The 27,879-nt window shown below is 37.4% G+C and overlaps 2 protein-coding genes across 3 annotated transcripts in view; one reads left to right on the top strand and one right to left on the bottom strand.

The window, feature by feature from the left end:
- Positions 1-22,610, bottom strand: part of sd (TEA domain transcription factor 1 homolog scalloped) — a 71,713-nt gene extending 49,103 nt beyond the window's left edge. The window contains exon 1 of one of the 2 annotated variants that reach the window (XM_033385025.1): positions 20,204-22,610. In XM_033385025.1, coding sequence (XP_033240916.1) covers positions 20,204-20,237 — 34 coding nt within the window. In that variant the 5' untranslated portion in view covers positions 20,238-22,610. The remainder of the gene's footprint in view (positions 1-20,203) is intronic. The other variant, XM_033385035.1, reaches the window with a different exon arrangement.
- A 3,080-nt stretch (positions 22,611-25,690) lies between these two features.
- Positions 25,691-27,465, top strand: LOC6899761 (uncharacterized). Its single transcript, XM_002135740.3, has 2 exons — positions 25,691-25,938; positions 26,007-27,465. Exons 1-2 carry the CDS (start codon positions 25,905-25,907, stop codon positions 26,435-26,437), a joined length of 465 nt encoding a protein of 154 aa, XP_002135776.2. The 5' UTR covers positions 25,691-25,904; the 3' UTR covers positions 26,438-27,465.
- Positions 27,466-27,879: the final 414 nt, after the last annotated feature.

Raw genomic sequence — 27,879 nt, forward strand, 5'->3', positions numbered from 1 at the left:
TCTCGTATCGTCAAAATTGTGGATGCCACAGATTTTCGCCCTTTGTGGGGGCGGAAGTGGGCGGGGCAAAGTTTTGAAATATTCTTGTAGCAGTGACATATCACAGAAGTCTGGATCCAAGACAACGTTGCTCTAGCTCTTATAGTCTTTGAGCACTAGGCGCTGAAGGGGACGGACAGACGGACGGACGGACGGACGGACGGACAGACGGACAGACAGACAGGGCTCAATCGACTCGGCAATTGATGCTGATCAAGAATATATATACTTTATGGGGTCGGAAACGATTCCTTCTGGACGTTACACACATCCATTTTCACCACAAATCTAATATACCCCAATACTCATTTTGAGTATCGGGTATAAAAAGATGATTTTCGTTAAAAGTTTTTCTTCAAAGTCTCTCTTAAAAGTCAACTGAGTTTTTGTTTAAGGAAATCTGAAGTGATTTATGGGTGATAATGTAAAACAAACATATGGAAAAATCACACGCTTCGATCGGTACTTAGTTCAAGCTAAAAACACCAATACATATAATTTATTGTGTAAATACTCGATACAAACCTACATTAATCCTCTTTTACAACAAAATAATTGTTTTAGACTATTCTGTTTCGCTTCTGTATAAGAGCTAGAGCAACGATGTTTTGGATCCAGACTTCTGTGATATGTCACTGCTACAAAAATATTTCAAAACTTCGCCCCGCCCACTTCCGCCCCCACAAAGGGCGAAAATCTGTGGCATCCACATTTTTAAAGATACGATAAAACCAAAAACGCAAGCCTGATTTTCTGTCTCTCTCGCACGCACTCTTTGTGGTGTCGTTTAATATTAGCGGCGTATGCCGGAGGAGAGCCATACTGACTTAGTATCGGGTATAACCGTAGAGTTGCGGTGTCCGCAGCAACTCACAACGTTCCCCCTCGTTTATCTTGTGTATAATGTGTATAAAAAAAAGCAGCTAAATCCACTATTCTGCCAAAAAGTGTCCTGGAACTGGAGAGACATGTATTACAAATTTAATTTTCTTGAATTAACAACAAAATAATAATAATATCTGTGATCTACACGTCACTATCTTTCCTTTGGTAAAACATATGCACTCTGAGAGCTTAAATTGTTCAATTAGTTCTAACCCATAATGCTTAACCAGTTTTAGCTACAATGCGTTTTGGGATTAAACCAGTAATACCTTCAATTTTTATTTTAATATTTATAATGCAAATCTTTTTTTGCCAAATGGATCTGAAATCAAACTCGAACAACTGGAAACAAATGCAATCTTCTTCTAAAAATGGCGCAGCCCAACCGTCTCTACCGATTTGCAAGCTGAAAATTGACAATAGCAAAATATCAAGGGAAAGCTCGGTTAAATACCTGGGTTTCAATCTGGATAAAAAGCTTGTTTTCAAGCCCAGCCTGATAATCGTTATTCTAGATTTCTAAAAAATAATTTCCTTATTTATGAGTTAAGTTTCCTACCCGCTATTTTATACGGTTCTTAGTGGTTTTCAATCTCCTATTTACTACTATTTTCCGCCCTTACTATTTTTCAACCCGAACGTTGCACGAGAAACCCAATAAAGTTGACATTCTCAATGCACAGTCAAGTGCAGGCGGGAACTTCACTCACTAGTGCTAACTAGTTTTCCTGAAGTTCCAGGCCCTTAATTAGTAAGTTAGCAATCATTTTAGGCTTAAGCTTTTTGCAAAGTTTTGCATCTGTTACTTTTGTTCCTTGCTTATTACTTAATCCAAACATTTATTTAATATCATTAACCTAAAACTTACATTTTGTTGGCAATATATCAAACACTTTGAATTAAATTAATCAAATTCAGAAAAACTTCAGAAAAACAAATTGAAATTGTACATATTTATTTATGATCTTTATTTTAAGTTTCCATAATCGAAATTCAAAATAAGAGGTTTTTATAATTTATTAATTTTAATTAAAGCATAATAAGAGAATTAATTTGTATTATACAAGTTATAATTCTCTTTGCTCTTTGCAATTTGATGTACTGTACTGTACCTCAGTAGATTTGATGAATATGTCATTAAATACTACATGTATGTACGCATGTATGTGCATTTATCAAAAACGTTCTGCATGCACATGTATGTACATATGTATGTTCCAAGCACTTATCCATATTTTTCGATTGAAAAATGATTGAAGCGGGCTCACAAACAGTGGCGGACAGTGCAGTGTGGAAACTTGTGTTATCTAACTTAAACCCGATTTTAAAGGTCAGTCGGGGAACATTTTTATTGTATGTATGTATATTGTATTGTATTGTATTGTATTACCCTCTGATACACTCTTATACATATGTATGTACATATGTATGTACATATATAATGACTGAGTACTGGGTATGCACATCCGGTATAAGGTTCCAACTCGTTATTTACTGTGCCTTTGCATTATTTCAATATAGCTTTTTGATTCTCAAGCCTTTAAGAATGCGATCGTACTTTGATGGTCCTTTGGTCCTTTGGTCCTTTGTATCAAGTCGTTTAAAGAAGACGAGTCTCATGTTTGCGAGCATGTCGCAAACGAACTTTCTGCATACTCTCCCAGGATTCTAATTTTGTTTAATCTAGAATAAGCTAGTATAATGCGCGGGTGCACATATGTACATACATATGTATGTATGTATGTAAATATACATAATATATTTCATACATGACTTCACATTAGAATAATAATTGTCCATCTGGGCGTATGTAAGTAGGAATGGTAAGTAAGTATGGTATGGTAATTCAGACAGGCTCCGGTTTTCGCTTATTTTGTTTACTTTGTCATCGATTCTGATGTACAAAAACAGCTGAACTGGTTGCTTTGTAAATATACAGCATGATAAAAAATTCCTATATTTTTGTAATTTTGTATTTTGAAGCAAAACGGTTGCAGAAACAGCGCGATTAAGAAGATTAAGAAATATGAGATGCAACACCTGTGTATTTAACATGTCCGCCGTACTGTGAGTAACCACATGTACATTGTATATTAAAAATTAAACTGCTATTGGTTAAAAAAATGAATTTGTTGCACTTTCGTTTTGAATTAAATGTGGCGGGAAATAGCGTTCTTAACGTAGCTGTTCTGTAACGCGATCTGTGCTGTGAGGCGCGAAAATTTATTTTTTGCCAACGTTACGATAATCGAATCGGACTGCATCGGCTCATAGCTCGAAAACGAAAACGAAAACGAAATGTGTTGTTGCCGTGAACTATTAATTCAGAGCCCAATTTGAGGTTGGGTTAAAAATAATTATTTATTAATATATTGCCCGGATTATGGTGTCAAATGTATGTTAATGCATCAATAAGCCATATATGTACATATGTATATATGTATTCTTTGCTTTTGCAATTAAGCCCTTTACTTTTCATTTCGACGGGGAAAATGTTTCGAAATGTTTTGAAAACACAGTTTGAAACAAACTTATGTGTTTTCAAAAGTAAATCGGAAAATTGTTTGCCGAAGTGAAAACCAGAGACCGCCTGATTTTATTATTTTGTTACATATGTATGTATATGTACATATGTATGTACTACATGTGTACATATACATATGTGTAATAATAAATTTGATCACTTATAACAAAGTAATTTGCACTTTGCAGAAACAGCAAGAAAAACGAAAAAAAAAAAAATTGAAATACTAGCGGCCAGCAATACTATAACACACGTAAAGTACGTAAGAATGCGTGTGCACCCATACATATGTATGTGTGTACATTAAAATACGCTGGGACCACAACAGAAAATAGAAACAGAAAAAAACATTTCACCCTGAAACGAAGAAAGCATTGAATCACATATTTTTTGTGAGAAAATAGTCTGTGTGTAACACTAATACATGCAAGTCGTCGTTGAAAGTTTGTTGAAGTTCGTTTGCGAGAAGTCGCGACTTCGCGGTGTATGAAGTGACACATCTGCATACTGTATACATATGTATGTATGTATGTATGTATGTATGTATGTATGTATGTATACTGCATGGCTAGGGGTATTAAAAACAAAGAATACAAACGATTTTCGATCGAATGTAAAAATAAACTTAGCTTTAAGGGGGCCTTTATACTAAATATTGACTTACATACTTACACACATATGTATGTACATATGTATGTATGTACATACCTACATACATATGTGTGCACTATTAGTATTTTTATTTTATTTATATTTTAATATAAATAATGCTAACGTAGCAATAACTTTAGTCGTCAATACTGATCCTTTTTTAATTAAAGGTGGATGTAAGTGCGCAGTTGGTTGACTTGGTTTATTAGTTTTAAACTGTTCATTCATTCATTTATTTATTCATTATTTAACAAACGGAATCAAAATAATCCTTAACTGGCTAAACTGACTTATTTCTATCTTAAATAATAACAACAAAAAAATAAAAAACGAGGGGGAACGTTGTGAGTTGCTGCGGCGACCACAACTCTACATTTATACCCGATACTTAGTCAGTCTGCCGGAGGAGACGCCGCTAATATTAAACGACACGACAGAGTGCGTGCGAGAGAGACAGAAAATCAGTGGAAGGCGGAAGTGGGTGTGGCGAAATTTTGAAACAAACTCGTCAACGTCCGATATCTCAGGAGTATGGATCAAAAATTTGGTTGCTCTAGCTTTTATAGTCTCTGAGATCTAGGCACTAATGTTTTGCGCTAAGCAAAGTCGGCTATGCTACGTGTGTGTTAGAGAGAGACAGGGCGAGAAAGAATGAAATTGTTTTCTTGATTCTGGCTATTATAATTATACGATCTGGTTCAGATTTTGCACTCTAGAAGAGAAAGTCATCTTCTACGATTTTGCGTTTTTGGTTTTCTCGTATCTTTGAATTTGGGACGGACGGACGGACGGACAGACGGACAGACAGACAGGGCTCAATCGACTCGGCTATTGATGCTGATCAAGAATATGTATACTTTAATGGGTCGGAAACGATTCCTTCTGGACGTTACACACATCCATTTTCACCACAAATCTAATATACCCCAATACTCATTTTGAGTATCGGGTATAAATATACACGGTAAAGGAAGAAATCTGTAAGCAACCGCCTAGCTGGCTGCACATTGTGCTGGCAAAGCGCCAGAAAATCACAGATATTGCAAAAATATTTAATTGGTATAAGCACTGAATTACTTGTATTAAGTTTAAGTTACGACAATGTCTGCCTTACCATATCATGTTATTATTTTGTTAGGAAAAAATACATATAAAATATAACATATACAAAATATGCATATATGTACATATACATTGTATGATCATATGGGTCTTCAAGTTACAAGATAACAAACATTCAAAGCTTCAAATAACAATTGGTTCCTTAAGCATTTCTCCATTACTATTACCCCTATGTGCTTCATGTCAAACAGAATAAATAAAAACGCTGATGTTGATATTATGGACACTGAATTCAAAGGGTTTGGTGGCAAGATCTTTGGCGGCTAAAATATACTGCGTGCTGATGGACCCAAAGCTTCTTTGCAGGCAGAAAAATCTCTTTATTGAACCGGTCAGCATTAAGTTCGGACACGAAACCCATTGAGAACCTTTGTGGTATACTCTGCCAAATATTTAAAGAACGGAAGACAGTGCAACTGAAGCGACTTAAAATGATAATAGAGCGACGACAATGGGCGGATCTAAATCCATTGGCCCTTAAATTGCTTGGTGATTACCGGCCAATCCGTCTTTAATCCTAGTTACCGTCTTTATGTACAAAACATATGTACGTACATAGTTCTGACTTTGCTCGGAAAAAGGATCGTGACGGAAAAGTCGTTTCTAATGAAATGTATCAAAAGATGTTCGAAGGATATATAGAAACCAAACCCGAAACTTTCGTTAATTTTGATGAGTTTCTGGTGGTGGCCACCAGTTTTACCCATTGTTTTAAATGAAACTGAATAGCTTATAATAAAAACGAAGAGTAGGTAATCGCCAAGCTGTAGTGCACTCGAAAAGATTGCCATTAGACTTAATTTTTGAATTTCAAGCCTTATATTATATTTCCCCAGCTACACAGTTTTCAAGGCCGATAGAACTTTTGGGAAAATGTACATACGTTTTTACTTTGGTAGCTTACATACATTTGGAACTTGAATAAGATATCTTAAGAAGAGAAAATTTATCTATTTAAATATTGTTTTGCCATTGCATTCACATACGATAAGAGCTTCACTCTAGCTCAAGAAATGAACTCTCCACCAGCCAGAGGGAGAAGGGCTTCTGTCCAGTGGACAGTCCGGACAGTCCGGACAGTCCGGACAGTCCGGTCCCATACAATTTTAGGCTTTAGCTGCAATTGTTAGCTAGCCATGTATGTACACATGTCGCTCATAGCACGAAAACCACATGGAGCTGCAACTGCTGATGCAGTTGCCACCACATTCTACATTCTCTGTACCCGAATTTTCAGTAGCCATTTAAATTCAAATAAAGAACAAAGAAAGGGCCAAAGGTCTCCCCTTTCGCTGGTGGGGCGTTGGGTGTTGGGTATGCATAAGCGCAAAAGATTGCGCCAAATGCACTCCACACTTGAATTGTCCCCACTGAAAGTCCAACTGAACTCAAATATCCAAGAAGCAACCCCCAAAAGCACGGCACACGCCTGATGGAGTGAGCTGACCATCGGTCGACTCCGTCTTGTACGCGGGGTACTAGATGGAATGGTCATCTCGACGGTCTCTGCTTAAAGGATGGTGATCATCGATAAAATAGTGCCCAAGCCATCAATGACATTTGTGATATTCGACCTATGGATTTCAGCCAGAGGACCTGGTTTTATACGTAAATAACAGCTTTTTCAGTTTTTGGTTGATTACACTAGGCATCAAAATCTAATTTTGTTCCGCTGTGAACCAAACTAACTTTATCTGATAGATTTGTGCCTTTAAAGATAGTTAATGATTTTTTTTCAAAGCTTGGTGTCTTCTTAAAGCAAATTTTCAAAAAGTATCCTCAACAAATTATCAATATTCAATTTGAAAGCTTTATATTTCCCAGACAAGCTTGAGCTACAAAGTGCTTGGGTTGGAGTGCTGTATTTATCAGCTCTTAAGAACTGTAACGTTCAGTACAACCAGATGTAAGATACTTGAGTTATGTGAAAAACAAGCACAACCTCTAAAAAAAATCAGTGCAAAAAATAGCAGGTTTTGAAATTTTTTTTTAAATACACCACACCTTGAATACAAAAATAGGATTAATCATTTTGAAAACATTCAAGAGTTCATTCAAAGAATTGGGAATTCTACAAAACAAAAGTAGGTTCGATTCACAGCGCAAATGTGGTGTTGCATAGTGTTATATTTCTCTCTGCTTTTGGGGAAACAATGCGCAAGTATTAAATGGAAATACTGAATGTCAGAAGGACGGGCAGTCTGGGGGTGAACAGGCGCACCCTCGCACTGAGGCGAATATTTGCTCGTCTGCCCGATGAAATGGTTGGCTAAATGACTAGCTGGGTGACTGCCATCCGGCGTCTGTCGGCGTCTGTCGGCGTCTGCGAATAAACGGCCAAAGCCATGGAACAGAATGGAATTTTGATTGTGTATATTGCATCTGGAAAGAATGCCTGTATTCACCGTTCCATAGCAGCAACCAAAATTCCCCACCCTCTCTAGCCAGAATAATAATCAATCGTCAGACTTTGGTAGAGACCTTCAGGTCACATATGTACATATGTATGTACATATATAAATTTGGTTTAGCTATTGGATTTGACGGTTTGAGCTGACTTAGAGAACTACTAGCCCTGTAAATTAGTACATTTTTGTTATATGTATACCAAACCTATATATTGGCTCTCGGCTAAAAAACAGTATAAAACAAACCGTAAACGTTGCAGAACCTATAGAGTCAAAGTGTCAGTTAACACAGACGATTCATCGATGTTCGTTTCATTCCCTGGATGACTCTGATGACTCTGATGACTCTGATAACTCTTTAGTTTTGTACGATTCAGTCGCAGGCTCTCGAAGCCGTGCTACAATTTTGTGAATAATACGGAACAGTCGGTTTTCTCGTATCTTTGAGGGCGCAAAAGAGGGCGGGGAAATAATTTGAGACGCACTTGCTTTAGGGTGAAGTCCAAGGAGTGCGCATACAAAATTTGCTTTCTCTATCTCCTATAAACTGTAAGATCTAGGCGCTAAAAAAGACGGACAAGGCTATTTCGACTCGACTATTGATGCACTTAATCGAGTCGAAAACGCTTTCTCCTGCCTGTTACATATGTATGTACATGTATGTACATACATACATACATACATACATACATCTACACGAATTTAATATTAAACTCTCCATATAATCTTTGAGTACCGAGTATAAATATGGCAAGAAACAAATGGAGCATCCGTCCCAATAAAAGTCTCTGGGCCAAACGCTTTCCGAACGAAGCCCACGCCATACATACATATATTCAAATTGTAGTGTAATAATTCAAATCAGGATCAAATATAGGATCGCTATAAGATGTGGCGGTTCATTACAAAGGATTCTGCTCATTTATTCGGCTGCTGATACCATGGCCATGGCATGAGTAAATACATACATATGTATGTATGTAAATACTTTATTGCATCGGAGAAGCTTCGATTTGAGCAACAAGTACATTTCAACAAATTTATACTACATACTACCCTGCAAGTGCATAATAAAAGAAAATTCAGCACATGATTGTGTAAAGTAACAAATGCGCACATGAGCGAGCAAAGACGTACATATGTATGTTACGGTGGCACGGATTACGGATTGCACAATTGCCACCGTAAAAGCGCCAGCATGCAGTTGCCGCTACCGTTGATGTTGCAGTTTTTGGCAATCGCCAAAGCTCTTGCCCGGTCGCAGCCGGTAGCTAAGCTGAACTAGTGCTCGTACAATAGTTGTATGTACGACGTATGTATGTATATATGTATGTATGTACATATGTATGTATGTAGGTATTCTAGACCACTGTGCCATGGCGACATGGCGACGGTGGCGATTGCGGTCAACGAGTTACAATAAAAAGGTAAAGGTACTAAATAAACAAATAAAGGTATTAACAATATACATATGTACATATGTAAGCCAGCGTGGGGCGGGTTTTCTTTTTACATATGTATGTACATAAGTCGGCAGCAGTCCAACACAAACAAAAACAGCCCTTATATGTATGCGTAACTCGAGTCCAGCATTGATCAGCCTCGCACGCACACGTCATGTACATATGTACACATGTATGTACATATGTACATATGTTATTTTTATATTCTCAGGACCAAGACTCGCACAGTGGGTGAAATGACCAATCTAGCAGGAGAAAACCTATAGCTCCCTAAGGTTTCACAGAAAGATTTTCAAAAATATTTAAAATAAAAAATACAAAATTTGTTTGGTACAATTTTAATTGAAGCCAGTCAAGTAAACCAAACAAGATATTAAGATACCCTATTGAAGTTGCAAAAGTAAACTCTATATTTTTCTATTTTTTACCAGCATCGATCCTTTTTTTTTGAACCTCTTGCTATTTCCTACATTTACTTTAAATAACGACAGTTACCAAAATAGGTTTCTTAAGCGGGAACACATTTGTTTAGTCTATGTTTCCTTTAAGTGCAGGACAAGATACAACTATGTAAGACTATTTCTAAAGCTAAATATAATTGTATTATAAATAAATAATACAAATAATTGTACTATTCGATAGTACATACCTCAGACAATACAGATAGCATTTTTCTTTTCTTCAAAATGCGTTAGAGTTCGAGCTTTGTAACGAAAAGTGAAAAAAAATCCGTGTTCGAAATGCCGTTTTTCACAAATAAGGTTTTTTCCTGCTAGATTTGTCGTCTCAACCACTGTGCCTCGGTTCGAGTCACGGATTCGGGAGCCCGAAAGCGTTCACCAGCTTCGACCACGGGCATTCTCTTTTCTACTTCTACTTCTTCATTCAGTCTCGAGTCGAGCATCAATTTGCTGTTAGTTGTTGTGACCCCATAAAGTATATATGTACATATGTACATATGTATGTATATTCTTCATCAGCATCAATAGCCGAGTCGATTGAGCCCTGTCTGTCTGTCTGTCTGTCTGTCTGTCTGTCTGTCTGTCTGTCTGTCCGTCCGTCCGTCTGTCCGCCTGTCCGTCACTTCTGTGATACGTTACTATTACAAGTATATTTCAAAACTTTGCCCCGGCCACTTCCGCCCCCACAAAGAGCGTAAATCTGTGGCATCCACAATTTCAAAGATCCGAGAAAACAGAAAACGCAGAATCGTAGAGGATGACAATATCTTCTGGAATGCAAATTCTGAACGAGATCGTACAATTATTATAGCCAGAATCAAGAAAACAATTTTATTGTTTCATGGTCGGCTTTGCCTATTGCAAAATGTGAGTTCAATCGTAGAATCGTAGAAAATGATTATATCTTCTAGACTGCAGAATCTGAATTGAATCGTTTCATTATTGTAGCCAGAATCAAGAAAACCATTTCATTTTTTCTCGCCCTGTCTCTCTATAACATACACGTATCATAGCCGGCTTTGCTTAGCACAAAACATTAGCGCCTAGATCTTAGAGACTATAAAAGCTAGAGCAACCAACATTTTGATCTACACTCCAGTGATATCGGACTTTGACGAGTTTGTTTCAAAATTTCGCCACACCCCCTTCCGCCGCCGCAAAGGACGAAAATCTGTGGCATCCACAGATCTCAGAGACTATTAAACCTGAGACTGTAGAGCTCTCACTGTTACAAAACTATTTGTAATTTTTCCCTGCAGAGCTCACTGTTTCAAGTGTATTTATTTTTGCTCACTGTAGAGAGCTCACTGCTACAAGAGTGTTTCAAAATATCGCCCCACCCCCTTCCGCTCACACAAAACACGAAAATCTGTGGCAAGCACAATTTTGAAGATAGGAGAAAATTAAAAACGCACAATCAAAGAGAATGGTCATATCTACCAGATTGCCGAATCTTGCCGAATCCGAGTCAGATCGGATTATTATTGTAGCCAAACGTAACAAATCAATTTGCAGTGGCTACGCAGCGCTCGTCGAAACGTTCTGACTGATTTTTTGTCTCTCTTGCAGAGTTGCGGTCGCAGCAGCAACTCACAAAATCCCCACCACACCGGTTTTGTTTTGTTTTGTTTTCTGCCACGTACGCAAACAAAGATGTATCTAACGGCATGTTGCGGCATTAAAAGATCAAACAGCTGCACTCTAGCCGTTTATCCCACAGATTTGTACAAACGATACCTTATCAAAGAACAAAATAATAGACCAAGAAATAATTTGTTAAAAAATAAAAAATTAAAAAAATTAAATAGTTAAAAAAAAATTTCAAGCCCCAAATCTAGCTGAAAAATTCTGTTTGGCTTGAAGCGTAAATAAAAATTTCAATTTTGTTGCCTAGTGTAATGGACTGCAAATTGGGGGGCTGCAATCAAGGAAATTCCAACGAATTCCAACCTTTTGTGAGATGGTAGATAGTAGAGTACCTCATCCTTGTAGTTCTGTCAACCGATTTAAAGAAACTGCACTCTCTCGGAATAAAATTTTGAATAATCGCGCTGAGATCGACTTCTTTGCCGCCATTATTCTTGGAAGTTGACCAGGCATTGGGTGAAAGGTGAGATAACCTTTTATTCCTATAACCAATGGCGGACCTATAGTGGCATTCCACATTCCCAACTGAACAATTCCGACGATATACTGCAATGTCTTACGAAACAGACAAATCTCAGATTTGTCGATTTACGGCTCCGACCCCGAATCTACGTTTATACCCGATACTCAGTCAGTATGGCTCTCCTCCGGCAGATGGCGCTAATATTAAGCGACACGACAAAGAGTGCGTGCGAGAGAGACAGAAAATCAGTTTGAGCGTGACGTCGGGCGCTGCGTAGCCAGTGCAAATTGATTTGTTCCTTTTGGCTATAAAAATTATCTGATCTGATCCCGATTCAGCAATCGGATAGATATGGTCGTTATCGATGATTCTGCGTTTTTAGTTTACTCGAATCTGCTATATTGTGGATGCAACAGATTTTCGTCCTTTGTGGGGGCGGAAGGGGGTGGGGCGAAATTCTGAGATATACGTTTTATAGTGAGATCTAACAGGAGTGTGTGTACCAAATTTGGTTACTCTAGCCTTAATAGTCTCTGAGATTTGTGGATGCCTCAGATTTTCGTCCTTTGCGGGGGCGGAAGGGGGTGTGTCGAAATTTTGACCCAAAACGGTCAAGGTCCGATATCACAGGAGTGTGGATACCAAAATTGGTTGCTCTGGCTCTTATAGGTTCTGACATCCTGGAACTCATATTGTGCAATTGGCAAAAAAGACCATGAAACCTGTGTGTTAGAGAGAGACAGAGCGAGAAAGAATAAAATTGTTTTCTTGATTCTGGCTATAATAATTATACGATCTGGTTCAGATTTTGCACTCTAGAAGATATAGTCATCCTCTACGATTCTGCGTTTTTGGTTTTCTCGTATCTTTGAATTTGTGGATGCCACAGATTTTCGCCCTTTGTGGGGGCGGAAGTGGTGATTATGTTTAGATTTCGAATGGGATATTTGGATATTGTTCCTACAAAAATTTCATAAAAATCAGTGTAGCCGGTGTTCAAGCACAAACACAGTGACATGAGAATTTCATACCATACGAGTATGTGTAGATGTTAAAATACAAATTTAATTTTCACACTAAGCTTGGAATAGACTATAACCAAATGGACCCCGATTTGACTCCGTAATCATTGGAACTACTATTTTCATCAACCGCACTTCCCCTAAAGAGGACACCGTACGATTACCAACTGACATGATGACTCTCGATGAAGCTCTTAAACTAACGATGCGCAAAGGAGATCTGTGTATGTGTATGTGTATGTGCATTAGTATATTCACGCACGTATGTATGTATGTACGTACAAACATGCTTTCAGTAAGGGCCTTCTTCTCATTTCCGAAATACATACATACAAATGGACATACATATGTACATACATAGTACAAATCTCGAGTCGAGCTTTTACCTGTTTCGTATTACTGATTCTTTAGAACTGTTTTAAATACTGTGATGTCAGTTGTCTTACGCTTCACGTATGTACATATCCATAGCTGTATTTATATCTATGAATTTAGTCGCCCTTGCTTGCTGTCCCAAGCGCTCCTTCTTTTTTTGTGTCTTTAGAGTATTTACTCACACTCTGCGTGGGTATTTTTATATGTATACACGAATATGTACATACATACATATATATGTACATGCATATGTACATATGTATGTATGTATGTATGTATGTATGTTATGCACGTACATACATATGTATGTGTGTACTTTGTTTTGTCGTTTTCAACATTTTTCAACGTTTAGGAATTCCAAAAATTCTTTACTTTAAAGTAAAAATAAATTCCATGCAACATCCGCCATGTTGGGTTTGGCTATTTTTGCTCCACAGAGCGTACCCAAAGCGTTGTGCCTCCCTCCTTATCCCGTTGCCGTTTCCACCACCACTACCACTGTCTGGGACTTTTCGTCGGCTCCCCCATGCCCCTTTCCTCCACAGCCTTCTCCGTTTCCATCCGGCTGTTCATCCCCATGGCCATGTCCATGCGACCGCTTAGAGTGTCTTCCCCGGCGGAGTCTGTCGGCAACTTATTACTCTCGTTCAGTAACTGTCTTGCCGTTTTCATACCCGCTTCTAAAGAGCACAGTGGTACATACATACAGCCTGATGGAAGCGTTTCCACTCCAAAAAGTGCATAAATACATATATACGTATGTACTTACATATGTATGTATATACGTATCAAAATATACATATTCTTGATCGGCATCAATAGATGTGTGTGTACAAAATTTGTGTCAATATGAGGAAAACAATTTCCCCTGGCTGACTTCCCTGCCACGATCTCGCTCTCTGTCACACAATCTTCCTCGTCCAGTGACGCCCCTGCCCCTATCGGAGTGAGCAAAATATTGCGCCATTCGGTCATTCGGTGAAATGAGGGTAAGGGCAGTGCAGGAATTACCGTCCTGGGCTCTGCCAAGGCGTTGCCACTGCAAGAAATGATCACTGGAGACCTTGATTTGTCTCTTTATTACAAACAAAAAAATTGTCCAAAAATTAATTAAAGTTGCATATTTTTCCATGCTGCTCTTCTTTTTCCACGAGCTATACACAACAACAAGCGGAATGGAGTATGGGAACAGCAGTGCCACCGGCAGAAACGGCAAAACAACAAAAACTTTTAAAAAGGATTCTTCCCATCCAAAGTTGTTTCTTTCTGCACACGAAACTCGCACAAATATTTTTTAATGTTTTCTTGGGCACAGAAAATAATGTGCGGAATGTCACGTTGTAGTACTCTTTTACTCTCGTGTGCGCTCCTTGTATGCATTGCGCTTTTATTTTGGTTCCCGGTACGCTTCTGCTGTTGCCGCTTCTGCTTCTGCTTCTGCTTTTGCCTTTTCCTTTGCCTTTGCCTTTGCCTTTGCCTTTGCCGTTACCGCTGATTCTCTCAGTCCCATCTCCCAGCTCCTATCTCCTCTGGTATGGGATAAAGAATTTCTTATTTAGCAACAACTGCTGCAAAAAATTCATTCGTCTGTCTGCCTGTCCCCCCATCCCCATACCCATCCCCAGGAACGGAAGCTCGCAGGCAAGGGCTGCGATAATTGTGTCTCTTTATACCCTTATAGGGCATTTTAGTTTTGTTCAGACGTTTGTAGCGTAGCTACAAGTTGATATACATATGCATGTATGTACATATGTAAGTATTTACATATGTATGTATGTAAATGTACATGTTGCTATAGAAGACCAAAAATTGTTGTCAACGCCATCTACCACTTACTGAATTTATGTGAAAACAAAAACCCTTGTATTCGTATTGTAGTCGTGGTGCTGCAAGGGTATAAAAACGTCGGTGCTCAAAGTGTGCTCTTCTACATTTTTCTCTTGAAAATTTTTGTATTGAACATCTTATCTCTGACCCGACGAAAGAACTAAGAGCTTGAGAAGGTTGCCGTCGTCTTTCCATTTTCTGCACCGCCACCGTAGTCCGTATGGACGGGACCGCGTTTGTGTTAAATTAAAAGCTTTTTGTCTTTGGCAACACCAAATCTGCAACAAACAAAATATATACCATCGTTGCTCACAGAAAAACAAAAAAAATATATCAACAAGCTCCGACTTGTTTTGGGGGCCGCAGCGTCAGATACCCTCGCATATCCATTGTTCCATATGGCAGCTTAAGAACTTAAGAGTACACTCGCACTGACTAGATTTTAAGACAAATTGTTGGGATGATTAGTTGAGATATCTTCAGAAACTAAAAGGAGCGCAAGGACCTAAACATATCTTTTAGTATAAGTATGGAAGCTTAATGATAAAAGCTTTTGGGTCTCTGCTTGGAATCTTGATCAAGTAATCCTGCTTTAATATATTTTACTGAAATACAACTGGTTTTACAGGTTATTTAGTTATATCTGATTTGAAGATGGGACTTTCTTCCAAACATACATTTTGTTATCACCACAGCTTGTTTCCCGACCGATTATTTTGCCAGCTATTGTTCGTATTTAACATCCTTATGAATTTTTCTACATTAACAAGCTCAAGCTATTTGCATACTCGGTACCCAAGCAGCACAGCGCAGGGGTACTTATTAATATTCAATGAGATTTATATGTTACAACACCATGAAGGAAGCACTTCAGACCCCATGAAGACTCCCTGTGTACATATATGTTCTTGATCAGCATCACTACGAGTATGAGAGCTAGAGCAACCGGATTTTGTATGAAAATTTCTGTGGCATCACATTGAATCAAGTTTTTTTTTCAAAATTTTGAACCACCCTAACCCCTCCTCGAATCCTAACATATATCTGGCATCCACAGAAGCAAAAATAATAAAAATCATAGTATATACTAGATAAACAAACAAAAAAACAAGTCGAATCGCCAGTGAAACCGAACAGCGGGTATCTAAGAGTCGATGCACGTATGGGTCAAATCAAAGGTTTCGACTGGTTCTGTTTGACGCATTCAAAGCACCTTCTTCTTTGTTCATAAAGTTACTCATTACTCTCTTAAGCGGGAATTTTCTGAATAAAAATACCGAATTCCACTCTTTCTCCAGACATCCGTCGATATTATATATTCGAATTGTGTGGAAAGTGGATGTGTGTAACGCCCAGCATCAAGTTCCAAGTGCATTTCAAAATTTCGCCTTGCCCCCTTCCGCTCCCCCCAAAGGACGAAAATCTGTGATATACACAGTTTTATTATATTATATATTTATATTATTATAGATGGAGTCTCTCACACACACTTTGTCGTGCATCATGCGCGCCCTCTGGCGGAGGGGAGCTGTACTGACTGAGTATCGGTTGTAAAAGTAGAGTCGCGGCCGCGGCAGGGACTCACAACGTTTCCACTCTTTTTTTAAATTGGGCTGCGTTTATGTTCAAATTGATTGCTTTAAATTTTAACCATCCAAATTTGGTGATTTTGTATTTTTAGCTTCGTGGGTATAATAGCAGAAAAGAAAGCACTCGTGACGTTGGGACGTTGACGTTCCTGTCTGTTTATTTACAATCTTCTGATTTATGTAACTTACAAAATATTACCCTGCACTCCGTCCATCCTCTTTCCAACTGACCAATCACCAATAATCCAGTTATTGTCGTACAGTATCATATATGTACATGCTGACTTATGAAAGAAGGACCGTTTGCAGCATTTCGAATATGAAATTTTGAAACATTTTGAAACTCGGACATGGACATGAAATTCAATATTAGCCTTATCAATAATGCATACATACATGCACATATGTACGTGTGTGCATATGTATGTATATATTTACTGCGCATACATATATATATATATATTATTATAGATGGAGTCTCACATATACATATATATATAGGTATCTATGTATGTACATATATATACGCTTCTGTTTTGCCTCCTGTATTTACAAATAAACATAGTCGAAACCAGACTGATAGATTTAATAATAGTATTAGTATTATTATCAAATGTTGTAACGGTAGAATGTGATTTTTGGAGGGTTGGTCAAACGGCTGCATATTAGCCGTTTATCCAAAGATTTAAAAAATGTTTGAACGACGTTGAATAAATGTGCCCTTACGAAGAAAATGTGAAAACCCCAAGAAACTAAGAAAATTTCTGCCAAAAATACCTGCCAAAAAGATTCATTTTAAACGAGCTTCAAGCAAATGCGTTGCATTTTTAAAATATGTTGCTACCATATTTCGACCATATTGGTTTTTTGAGTTAAAAAAAAAACCTGACGTGAGGGAGCAAATCTGACCTTGGTTTAGTGTTCAGGGCCCCAAAATACATACGGATTTGATACTCTGGTCGGCCGCGCACGAATCTTTTTATTTTGTGGGGCTGTGCTATTTTTAAATGAATATTTCCTAGTTTTGATAGCCGATTTATTTAAAGCTAACCCTGTGAAAAAAAAACATTTCACACATTTCAACAATTTTAAAAAGATCTTAATCATAAAGAACAATAATTAAATAAAATTTATTGGACCCCCTATAGAAGATGATACTAAAGGAAAATATGACTTTAAAGCTGCCATAAAAGTGAACTTTTCCTAATGTTAATAGGCTTTAAGTTCAAAGTTAATCAAATAATATGTCTATTGGTTAAATTATTTAACTATTTTAAATTTAGATTCATTTTGAAAATATTATCGGGACAAAAGTTTTTTTATGGAAAACGGTTTCTATTGACTGGTACATGCATGGCATGCTGGAAAGTTTAGAGGGAATGGCTAAGTACTATGTACTACTATGTATTTATTTTTTTTTAATTTAAATTTTTGTTTTTTTTTATGTATAATCAATAAAATATTTTGAAGCCAACAACCATTTGGACATGGACTAACAACGAAATAAGTTACTTGGACACGTCTAAGTGTCATCTTGTACTTGACTGGATCGGGGTTTTATAAAACAAACCTAACTATCCTGATCCTGATCCGGCACCAGCTGTCCGATTATCAAACTTCTGTAGTAGAACGCGAATAGATTGACAAGACGGAAGTGGTGGGAAGCCACTCATATTCCTAGCCCAAACAGTCAAAAGTGATCCGAACTCCGTGTCATTCAAATCAAAGAAGTTGATGTCACGTTTTGTTCTAGTTCTAAACAAACACTGCAACACCAATTTAAGTTAAGGCCAATCTAAGAAAACGATTTAAAAACAATTGTATTTCAAGTAAATTATATCAAGCTAAATTTAAAAAAAATTTAAATTTTATAAATTAGGTAACAAAGTGATATGGATTAATCAACCTAGCGCCGTGGTGGGATACTCATACAGATGTACAATATGTACATACATATGTATTCTTGTGCTTACATGTGAATGTAACTATGCAATTAAGAAGTCGGGCTATATGGTTCGAAGTAGGGTCGTGGAGAATTGTATAGCTAGAGAATATGTTTAGTATTTTTTATATATAGTATATAGTATATAGTATATAGTATATAGTATAGTATGTTTGTACGCGAATGTGTGCATGTAATTCGGTAACTTGTGAGATGCATTCTCATATGAAGTTTGTTTAATGTTTTTTTTTTCGAATTCCCCTTCTATTCCCAGAGATGACAAAATATCCAGCTTTACCCAGAATTGTAAAGATTAGGAACTCTGGCTGTTTTAATACATACATACATATACTAGAAAGATATATACCTCCCAATTAAAAATGAATAAGCTGAACAGAGGAGGATGGAGAATTTCCAAAACAATTTCAAACTTTACATAGCAAAATAATAAATACATAAAATAAAATAATAGTATAATAGCCGTCGGTGTTCTATAGTTTTCAGTTTTATCGTATCTTCAAAATTGTGGATGCCACAGATTTTCGTCCATTGTGGGGGCGGAAGGGGCGAGGAGTAATTTTGAAATACACTTGTAACTCCAGACAGGAGTCGGTGTACAAAATTTGGTTGCTCTAGCTCTTATAGTCTTTGAGACCTAGACATCAAACAAGACGGACGGACTTACGAGCGGACGGACGGACGGACGGACGGACGGACGGACGGACGGACGTACGGACGGACGGAGGGACGAACAGACATACATAGCTATATGGCTCTTGATGCTGATCACGAATATGCATACATATGTATATACTTTATAGGATAAGGTAAGGGTGCGTTACACACATCCAATTTCCCCACAAACCTAATATACCCCAATACTCTTTTGAGTATCGGGTATAAAAATGCGGGGGAACGTTGCGAGTCGCAGCTACGGCCACGACTCTACATTTATACCCGATACTCAGTCAGTATGGCTTCCCTCCGCCAAAAGGCTCACACATTCATGACGAAGAGTGTAACCACTAAAAATTGATTTGTTTCATCTGGCTAATAATAATCCGATCTGACCCAGATTCGGCTAGATATGGGCATTCTCTACGATTTTGCGATTTTGGTTTGTCGTATCTTCAAAATTGTGTATGCCACATATTTTCGTTCGTTGTGGGGGCGATAGTGGGCGTGGCAAAATTTGGAAAAAACTTAATTCAGTGTGATATAGCAAGAGTCTTTGAGAACTTGGCATCAAACTAGACGGACGGACACACGGAGAGACAGACATACAATGTAGCTTTATCGACTCGGCTTTTGATGCTGATCAAAAATATATACATATACGTAGTATATATACAATATATGTACATACATATGTATGCTATATGGGTCGAAGGGAAGGCCCTGTGTTACACACATTCACTTCCACCATTTATCTAATATATCTCTATAATCTTTAAGTCTTGGATTTAAAAAATATTTAGGCATAAAAAATAGACAGATTGCAAAACCAGTTTACAAATAAAAAGATATCTGCGGCCAGCCGCTTCGATATGCTATGCTTGTCCGCCCATGACTCATCGGCGTTGCCGTCATGCGGTGTGCTCAGTTCCGAGCAAGCGCAGGTCAAGCTCCATCTTTTGTGAGAGAGGCTGTGCAGTGTATCTCTGGCTCTGCGAGTCCAGATGGAACAGGATAGGACAGGATGACTTTCTCGCAACTTCCTCTGGGCGCGGGAAAGGTATACATATGTATGTACATGTGATATTAAATATTATTATTTGAACTTACTTTTGTACAAGAATTTTGAGTAATCACAGTCCATGATGTTGGCGTGGATTCAATTAAGTGGATTCAATTTCTGGATTTTATTGCAATTTTAGTTTTTCCAGCTTATGTTGAGACCCATATGGCTCTTGACGCCGCTTTCATTTAACTGAGTAAGTATTCAGGCGGATTACTCAATTAATTGATTACACATTACATGAATTTTCACTAAAAACCTTCATTGGCGTCGGCTTTCAATCCAAGGTCGTTGTCGCATCTACCAGTACCTTGATTCTTCTTTGTATTTGTTTTGTATCACTTTACGCTTTCGATGAAGAAACACAAAAGTTACTGCCGTGCACAAAAGTAAAATAGTAGAACAGTCAAAACCGTGGGTTGGCAGCGGCATCCAAAAACCAGCACATAGAATCAAAACTTTGTCGTTTGCTTTGACCATTTGCCGTCGGCGTAGGCACTGCCGTACCGCACTGACTTGGTGAAAATGACTCCGAATCTCATGAACCCTTCTTGAGGGAACTTTTCGAGTTTGGATGGACTCCTTTCAATTAGTTATTTCATTAGTTCCTTGTGTTCTTGTCGCTCCTATACTAACGCTTGTAGCAAGCTGGAGACACAGACTGCGGCCACGATGACGATTACGATTACGATTGCGATTACGATTGCGATTACGATGTCGAGATCACCAGTATACAAAAAGGTTCGACTGTCTGTGAAGCCACTTGATATGCCTCTTGTTTTTGTTTTGATTTGTTGCTTTTGTAATTTAATACCACTTGGAAATCATGTATAACATTAAGATTTGCAAGTTTTCATGGCTATTTTTCTTGCTATTTTTTCACAGTATTATGTGCTACATATGTAAGTACGTATCCGATGTACATATGTATGTATATAAAATAATTAACTGTACGTCAACGAAAAACTTCTCTGGCTGTTACTGTTGGTTCCAGTGCTAAAGCAGCAAAATTCTTGAAAATGTTTCAATGCGTTATATTTGTATGTATGTACATATGTTTGCACATTTGCGAATACGTATAGGTGCACATGCATTATTTTACATGAATATACAATATAGATACATATGTATCTTGTGGTGTGGGTGTCATCCTAATAGTTCCACATACATTACAGGTGTCGCTGTCTGTTCCTTTCCCGTTTGAAGCTTGACTACATATCTATAAGTGTATATACATACATACATACATCTGTATTTAATTATTGCTCCGCGAACGTCGTGTAATGTCTATGCTATTGAATGGAATATAAATCGAAGGGTAAAAGCAGCTACATACAGCTACGTACATATTTGATAAAATGATTATTCAGTAGAAGCATATCGCTAAAAGGAGTACACTATTTTGGGGGAGATTTTGTTTGGTTTAATTTCGGTTTCGTTTGGATTGCAAAAGCGATGAGTGCAACAGTTGGGCAGTAGCCGACCTGCAACCATTTTGCACTTCTTTAAAAACTGTCATATACGTACACGGAAAAAATAGAAAAAAATGAGTGTGCCAAGAGGCGCGCGGGAACAGTATGCACAATATCAAAAAATACGGCTTAGAACAAATCCACACGAACAAAGACGGACACATCAACATGCACGAGAACATATGCAATACAATTATAGTTTTCCATCTCGCGCCGCCGTCGCAGTCGCCCCGCCACCGTTCTGCCCTATGTGCCCTTGATGTGTTGCGAATTTAACTAAATTTCGTTTGCCTGGCAGGCACCCCGCCGATCGGCAAGGCAGAACACGCTTTGAGTGGTTTGTATGCGATTTATCAGGGAAATATAGGCATGATTTTCTTGAGCTTTTCTTTTCTCGGATCGACTGATGGCTGGAAAGTTGGCTGGTACATGTCCACGCGTCGTTCTATTCCCGACCATTAAGCTGTCAGACCCGAATCAAAAACGACCAGCAATAGACGAACCGTTGAAGTTGGGTAGTAATTAAACTCGTACTTCACGCACTGAAGACAATTTTTTTACTTTGCAATGACATACATACATATCTATTTACATTGGTATATGTACGTGCGGTAGCGTTCCGCCTGTTCTTTTATATCGCCTACACCAATCAGTTTTTAATTTTAATTCTTTTAAATACGTGCTAAACGAGCTTTCGCTTACGAAATGACACCAACACAAGCGACGGTATAAACAAAACTAAAAATACCAAATTAGCTCAAAATGTATTTCAGGCAAAAATTAAAACAGCAAAAGCGCTCATTGAGCATACGACGTCCCGACCGATTCAGCTCAGCGAGAGTTCGAGCGAACGAAAAAGTGAACGAGCAAGTGAGCAGGCAAAAACTGGTGGCACTTGCGTTGGAGCAGGGAGGAGAGAGACAAAAGCTTCCAGTGGTCCCAAGAGATTGTTGGATACGCGTGGGACACACAATCGCACCACATACACGTTGGCAGAAACAACACGGCAAGTGTCACTCGTATACTGTACGTATGCATACATTCATATGTATGTACATATGAGTGCTTGGCTGTGCTGTGAGAGAAATAGCCAGAGAGACAGCGCATGCGAGAGTGAGTTCCAAGAGTCGCATGAATCAGATTCGTTTCCGCTGTTGTGACTTGGCCGCCACCGAGTTCCGCTCAAACACGTGCCATGCCGAAACGAACGATACCGACTAAAATTGAGTTGAGTTGAGTGTGGGAGCACAAGTATAAGAGACAGCAGAACTTTTGATTGTTAATACATACATACATATGTATGTATGTACAAGGGCCATATCTGCAGCATGTTTATGGGGGGCACCTGATTACTTGATTTTCAACTCTCAATTTTATCGCTACTAAAGTTGGTTCTTTCAAATATTAGGTTATCCCTAAATTTCTACTATTTCATTGCTTTTAGGAATTCATTTGACCAATGGAAATTTACGAATCATAGTCATGAGAAAACGAGAAAGGAGCTTCGGGGCTTTGATGCTTTTTCAGATTTTTCTAAAAGCTACTGCTGCTGTACATGTACATATGTACATATGTATGTATGTATGTATGTATATAAGTACACATGTACATATTTGTCGCTGGCCATTAAATCAATGCTTCTTGTCAGTTTGAAAAGTCTGGTCATATATTTACATATCTCTATATATCTATATTTATTGATATTATGAGTAATAAAATAGATATATGTACATATGTACGTACAGTTTAGTGACTATTTTTGTTGTTACAAAAAATACTTCAAATTTGTATTTTCCAACGTACCGAACGATGTAAAACACTTTGTAACGGTAAAATGCCCATTCGGTAGGGTTTTTCGAACTGCTGCAGCTTTGCTATGTAGCCATAGCTTTATATTAATGATACTTTAAACGACGACCAATTTACGTGCCTACACGAATAAAATATACATATAACAACAAGAATTTAATTTTATACGAATAAAATATAAAACAACAAGAATCTAATTTTTGGGACTTTTGCTGAATTTTTAAAAACACAATTTCAATAAAATATACTGAAAATGCTATAATTATGGTATTTGAATGCCTATTATTTTTAAGTTGTTGGGCTTAACATAAAATGTATTTAAAGCCGATTTACAGCTGCATTCATTGGCTTTTTAGAATTAAATCGTTCTTTCTTAAATTTAGCATACTCAAGTTAAATACATACATACATATATACATATAAGTTATCTATATGGAAAAACGCAACGTCAACATTAAAAAAATTGAATTCTTAAAAAAAACCTTAAAACAGAAATTTTGGAGCCCCAAATCATTCGAATATAAAAAAATATATACTAAATATAATATAACTAGGTGGAAGGGTACATTGCATTGTGGAGAAAACTCATTTTGTATACCGGTACTCGAAGGGTATAGGGGTATATTCGATTTGTGGTGAAAGTGGATGTGTGTAACACCCAGAAGGAAGCGTTTCCGACTCCATAAAGTATGCAATATAGCCAGACTTAAAAATGTAAATTGTCAGCTAGTTAGCAAATTTGGCTCTGAAAAGTTCAAAAATTGATAATCTCTGCAGCAGCGCTGTTCCCAGCTCAACTGGAAAGACAACTGGACGCAAATCTCTCCTTCTCATTGCATGCTTTTCCCATAAGGCTGTAAGGAAGTAAGTAAAGTCTAATGTCATGCAGCAATAACAGCTGACGTAGCCCGACTTTGTTATCGATACTTCACGTTTTGGCAATCGTTGCATTAACCGAACCGAGCTGCGACAGGACGAAAACGCAAAGTGTTTTTACCCTGACCAATTATTTCAGATTTTTTTCCGTTTGCAATTAAGATTCGTTTTGTTGTATAAAATGCGGAGGAGTACTTTTCCGTTTTCAAAAGTAAATCGGAAATCTTTTGTGAAAGTCAAAACCGGAGAATGGCTTTTTCGATTTTTTCCACTTTGAAAAAAGGAAGTCTAGCCCGAAATTTGCTAAACTGTCAGCACTGAACCGAACACGTCAGTTACCACAGCCAAGACCTGGGACGCAACGCAGTGTATTCTGTTGGTACATTTTCGATGGATGAACAGACGCATCTACATAAATACTGTATGGTTAGTAGTACTACTGGGGACCAAAAATAAAATAATACTTCAAAAATATCTTGTCTTATCTTTCATTCGAATATCACGAGAATATTTGATCTATCAACGTGAAACTACAGATTTGCTCGTAACTCAGAAAAATAGGTCCGTTGAAAATATATATCATTTCGCAAATATTATTTACAAAATATATATATCGATATATTGATATTGCAATATATAGCATCAGTGTTGCCAGATTTTGATAGTCACCATAAGCTAGATTGAAGAAAAAAATAAGCTAGAATAAGCTAAAAGTTTTAAAGAAAGCTAACCGTAAAAACACACTAAAATAATGGATAATTGAATTTTATTGATATTTATGTTTCAATTTTTAATTAAAGTAATGATATAATTTTATCCACTTCATAATGCTATGGCCGAGTGCTCAGCAATGTAAAAACAAAGTGCAGTCTTCTGCTCCTCTGTTTTTGAAGAATTTCAACCAAACGTAGTCTGTTAGTTTGTGCCAAGCTTGCATTAGACGCAATATGTTTTTTAGCGACAGCATGCTGCCGTATTTCGTTCAACTTGGGCCCCAATTGTTGCCTTACAAAAGCAGCAGTACGATTTTGTGGGGTCAATTGGGACATTGAGTAGCCACTCCTTAAATTCATTGAAATTTAACCAGAAATTGTGGAAATTTTGTCTATAAGACACTTTCGGAATTTTGGTGTATGTAATGTGTAAACATGTACATTTATCAACGAAAAATTACCATACATTTATACACAAAATTTGATGATATACAAAAATACGAACAAAAAATATGATTTTTGTCCGATTTCTGGACAAAAAATTAACAAAAATAAAAATTGTTTTGTACTAAATTATTTTAAGCCAAAATAAGCTAAATAGTTTAAAATCAGCTATAATGCAAGCTATAAGAATTTTAATTGGTTTTCAAGCTATTTTGTTGTAAAATAAGCCAAATCTAGTTTAAAATAAGCTAAAATGGCAGCAGTGTATAGCATCTCTATTCACCACTATTATATATATTTTTGATAATTGATTTCATTAAAAATATAAGGAAGTGTACTGCCCGTGACTGAATATACATATAACAAAATCGTTGTCTGGTGCTGTCCACAATACAGTTAAAATTGCAACCAAACGATAGCAGCATCCCACGAATATGGCATTAAAAAATGGGAAAGGAAATGAAGAGCGTACGTTTGAAAAAAAAAAACCAAAAATATACATCGTACTAATGATAATTATTAATGTATTAATAAAGTCAATAATATGTCACATGAGGAGCTGCAAGAATGGACCACAAAAATCATATGCGAAGCTCAGTGCGAAAATTCAATGAACCAAAACCTGGAGTTAACACGCTTGTACTCTACTGATGTGCACTCTATAGTGGCATATTTTGAGCAAAATGCCATCGATGCAGCCATTGCTTGTCACGGACTTTTCATGGATAATGCCCGCCAAGAACCTTCCACAATCAATGATGAAGAGCAACAACCTCCAGTGCGTCGACAGCGCCTGTCGCTACCGCAGCAGCAGTCTACATTTAGCAACGATTTAATAAGACATATAGAGCCAGTGCACAATAAAAACTCATACGCTAAATCGCACAACAGGAGTCAGGATGTACACCTTTTCGAGGCGGTTATATTGGAGACAATTGACAGACTCGGCTTACGCCGCACAACTTAGCCAATGTTTTCGGGATTGTACAAACATATGTATAAACACACAAAAATAATTTTTTGATCTACAATCTATAATTTGGGCTTAATTACAAGCGAATGTGTAGATTAACCTTTTAACCTTTTAATATCTGCTGATTCGGGGTACTGGTACTTCGATTCTCTTTTAGGTTGTCCTTTGACTCTGCGCTCGGCCCGCTGCCTACTGGGCTTCGTATTTTTAGCCCGGTCCCAGAATCCTATATCAAAATACGCTGCCGTTGGCGTTGCATAACATGCAACATCTTGGTATTGTATAGTCTTTGCTTTAACTTAACCAATTAAAAGCAAAAATAAAAACTCAACATCAGACACACTTTTTTGATAAGACTTGAAGCCCCAAAACTGTTCAATGAATTATGTGTTTTCTTATTACTAGCGATTTTTTAGGTGTACCTCTAAACCTGAGCATACTTCTAAAAAACATCTAAAACATTATTACTTAAAACCAGCAATTCAAATCAATTTTGAATCCATGAACTAGACATACACACAAATATTTTATTATTCCGTATTAAATCCGGAATAGTGCCCACAGGGTACGAGCTTCGTAGGCCATTGGCATTAAAAAAAATAGATCTCTCCTTATTTCTCCCCACTCCACATTTGGCCAGACGACCGATATTTTGGCATGAATTCAAAAATTACATGGAAACAACATTTTTTTGATGTATAAATAAATATAATGTTCTGCTCAATATTAAATTGATATCAATAGAAATGCTATCACCGTTTTGAAATTGATATTTAAGCAACTTGAAACTTATATTTAACTCAACGGAGAAAAAAGAAATAAGTAAAAAAAAAATAATGAACAGAAATTTAAATCGAAATAAGCTTCCCAAATAGCGGTAGAAATATAAAAAATTTTAGGAGACGCATTTATTGTTGTTTATTGCCTTAAGTAGGCATAAATAGAAGAAGTATACAAATACTTATAAAATATTCGCGTCAAAAAATATGCATAATACAACAAAAATAAACTACTAAAAGCTACACTATGGGCGGTTGGGATGGATCAGTCTGAAATGTATTTAATTTCGTATATATACCATTACAATTATTAATAAAGGCATATCCTTGCGAATTTGGATTAGGAGTCGGCGGCGGTACAGCATATAGCGGAGGAACAAGACGAGGTGGTGCCCCAGAAGGCGGCGGCCAAGGGGCATTAGGAGCTGGGCCTGCTGCCACAGGTGTCGAATTATTTTTCGAATTTATGCTGTAATAGGCTATTCACACTGACGCAATCCACCATCAATTTCGGGGATAGTCCGTAAGGTTTTGCCATTCCGAAACATTCCCAGTTAGTCCACCATCCATTTTGGATGTTTCTAAAATCGCACGTTTCTATACGATAGTTAGCCGATGGTTTTTTAATTCAAATGGATCTAGCAGAAAACGGTGGCA

Source organism: Drosophila pseudoobscura, chromosome X, assembly GCF_009870125.1.
Source record: "Drosophila pseudoobscura strain MV-25-SWS-2005 chromosome X, UCI_Dpse_MV25, whole genome shotgun sequence".
NCBI lineage: Eukaryota > Metazoa > Arthropoda > Insecta > Diptera > Drosophilidae > Drosophila > Drosophila pseudoobscura.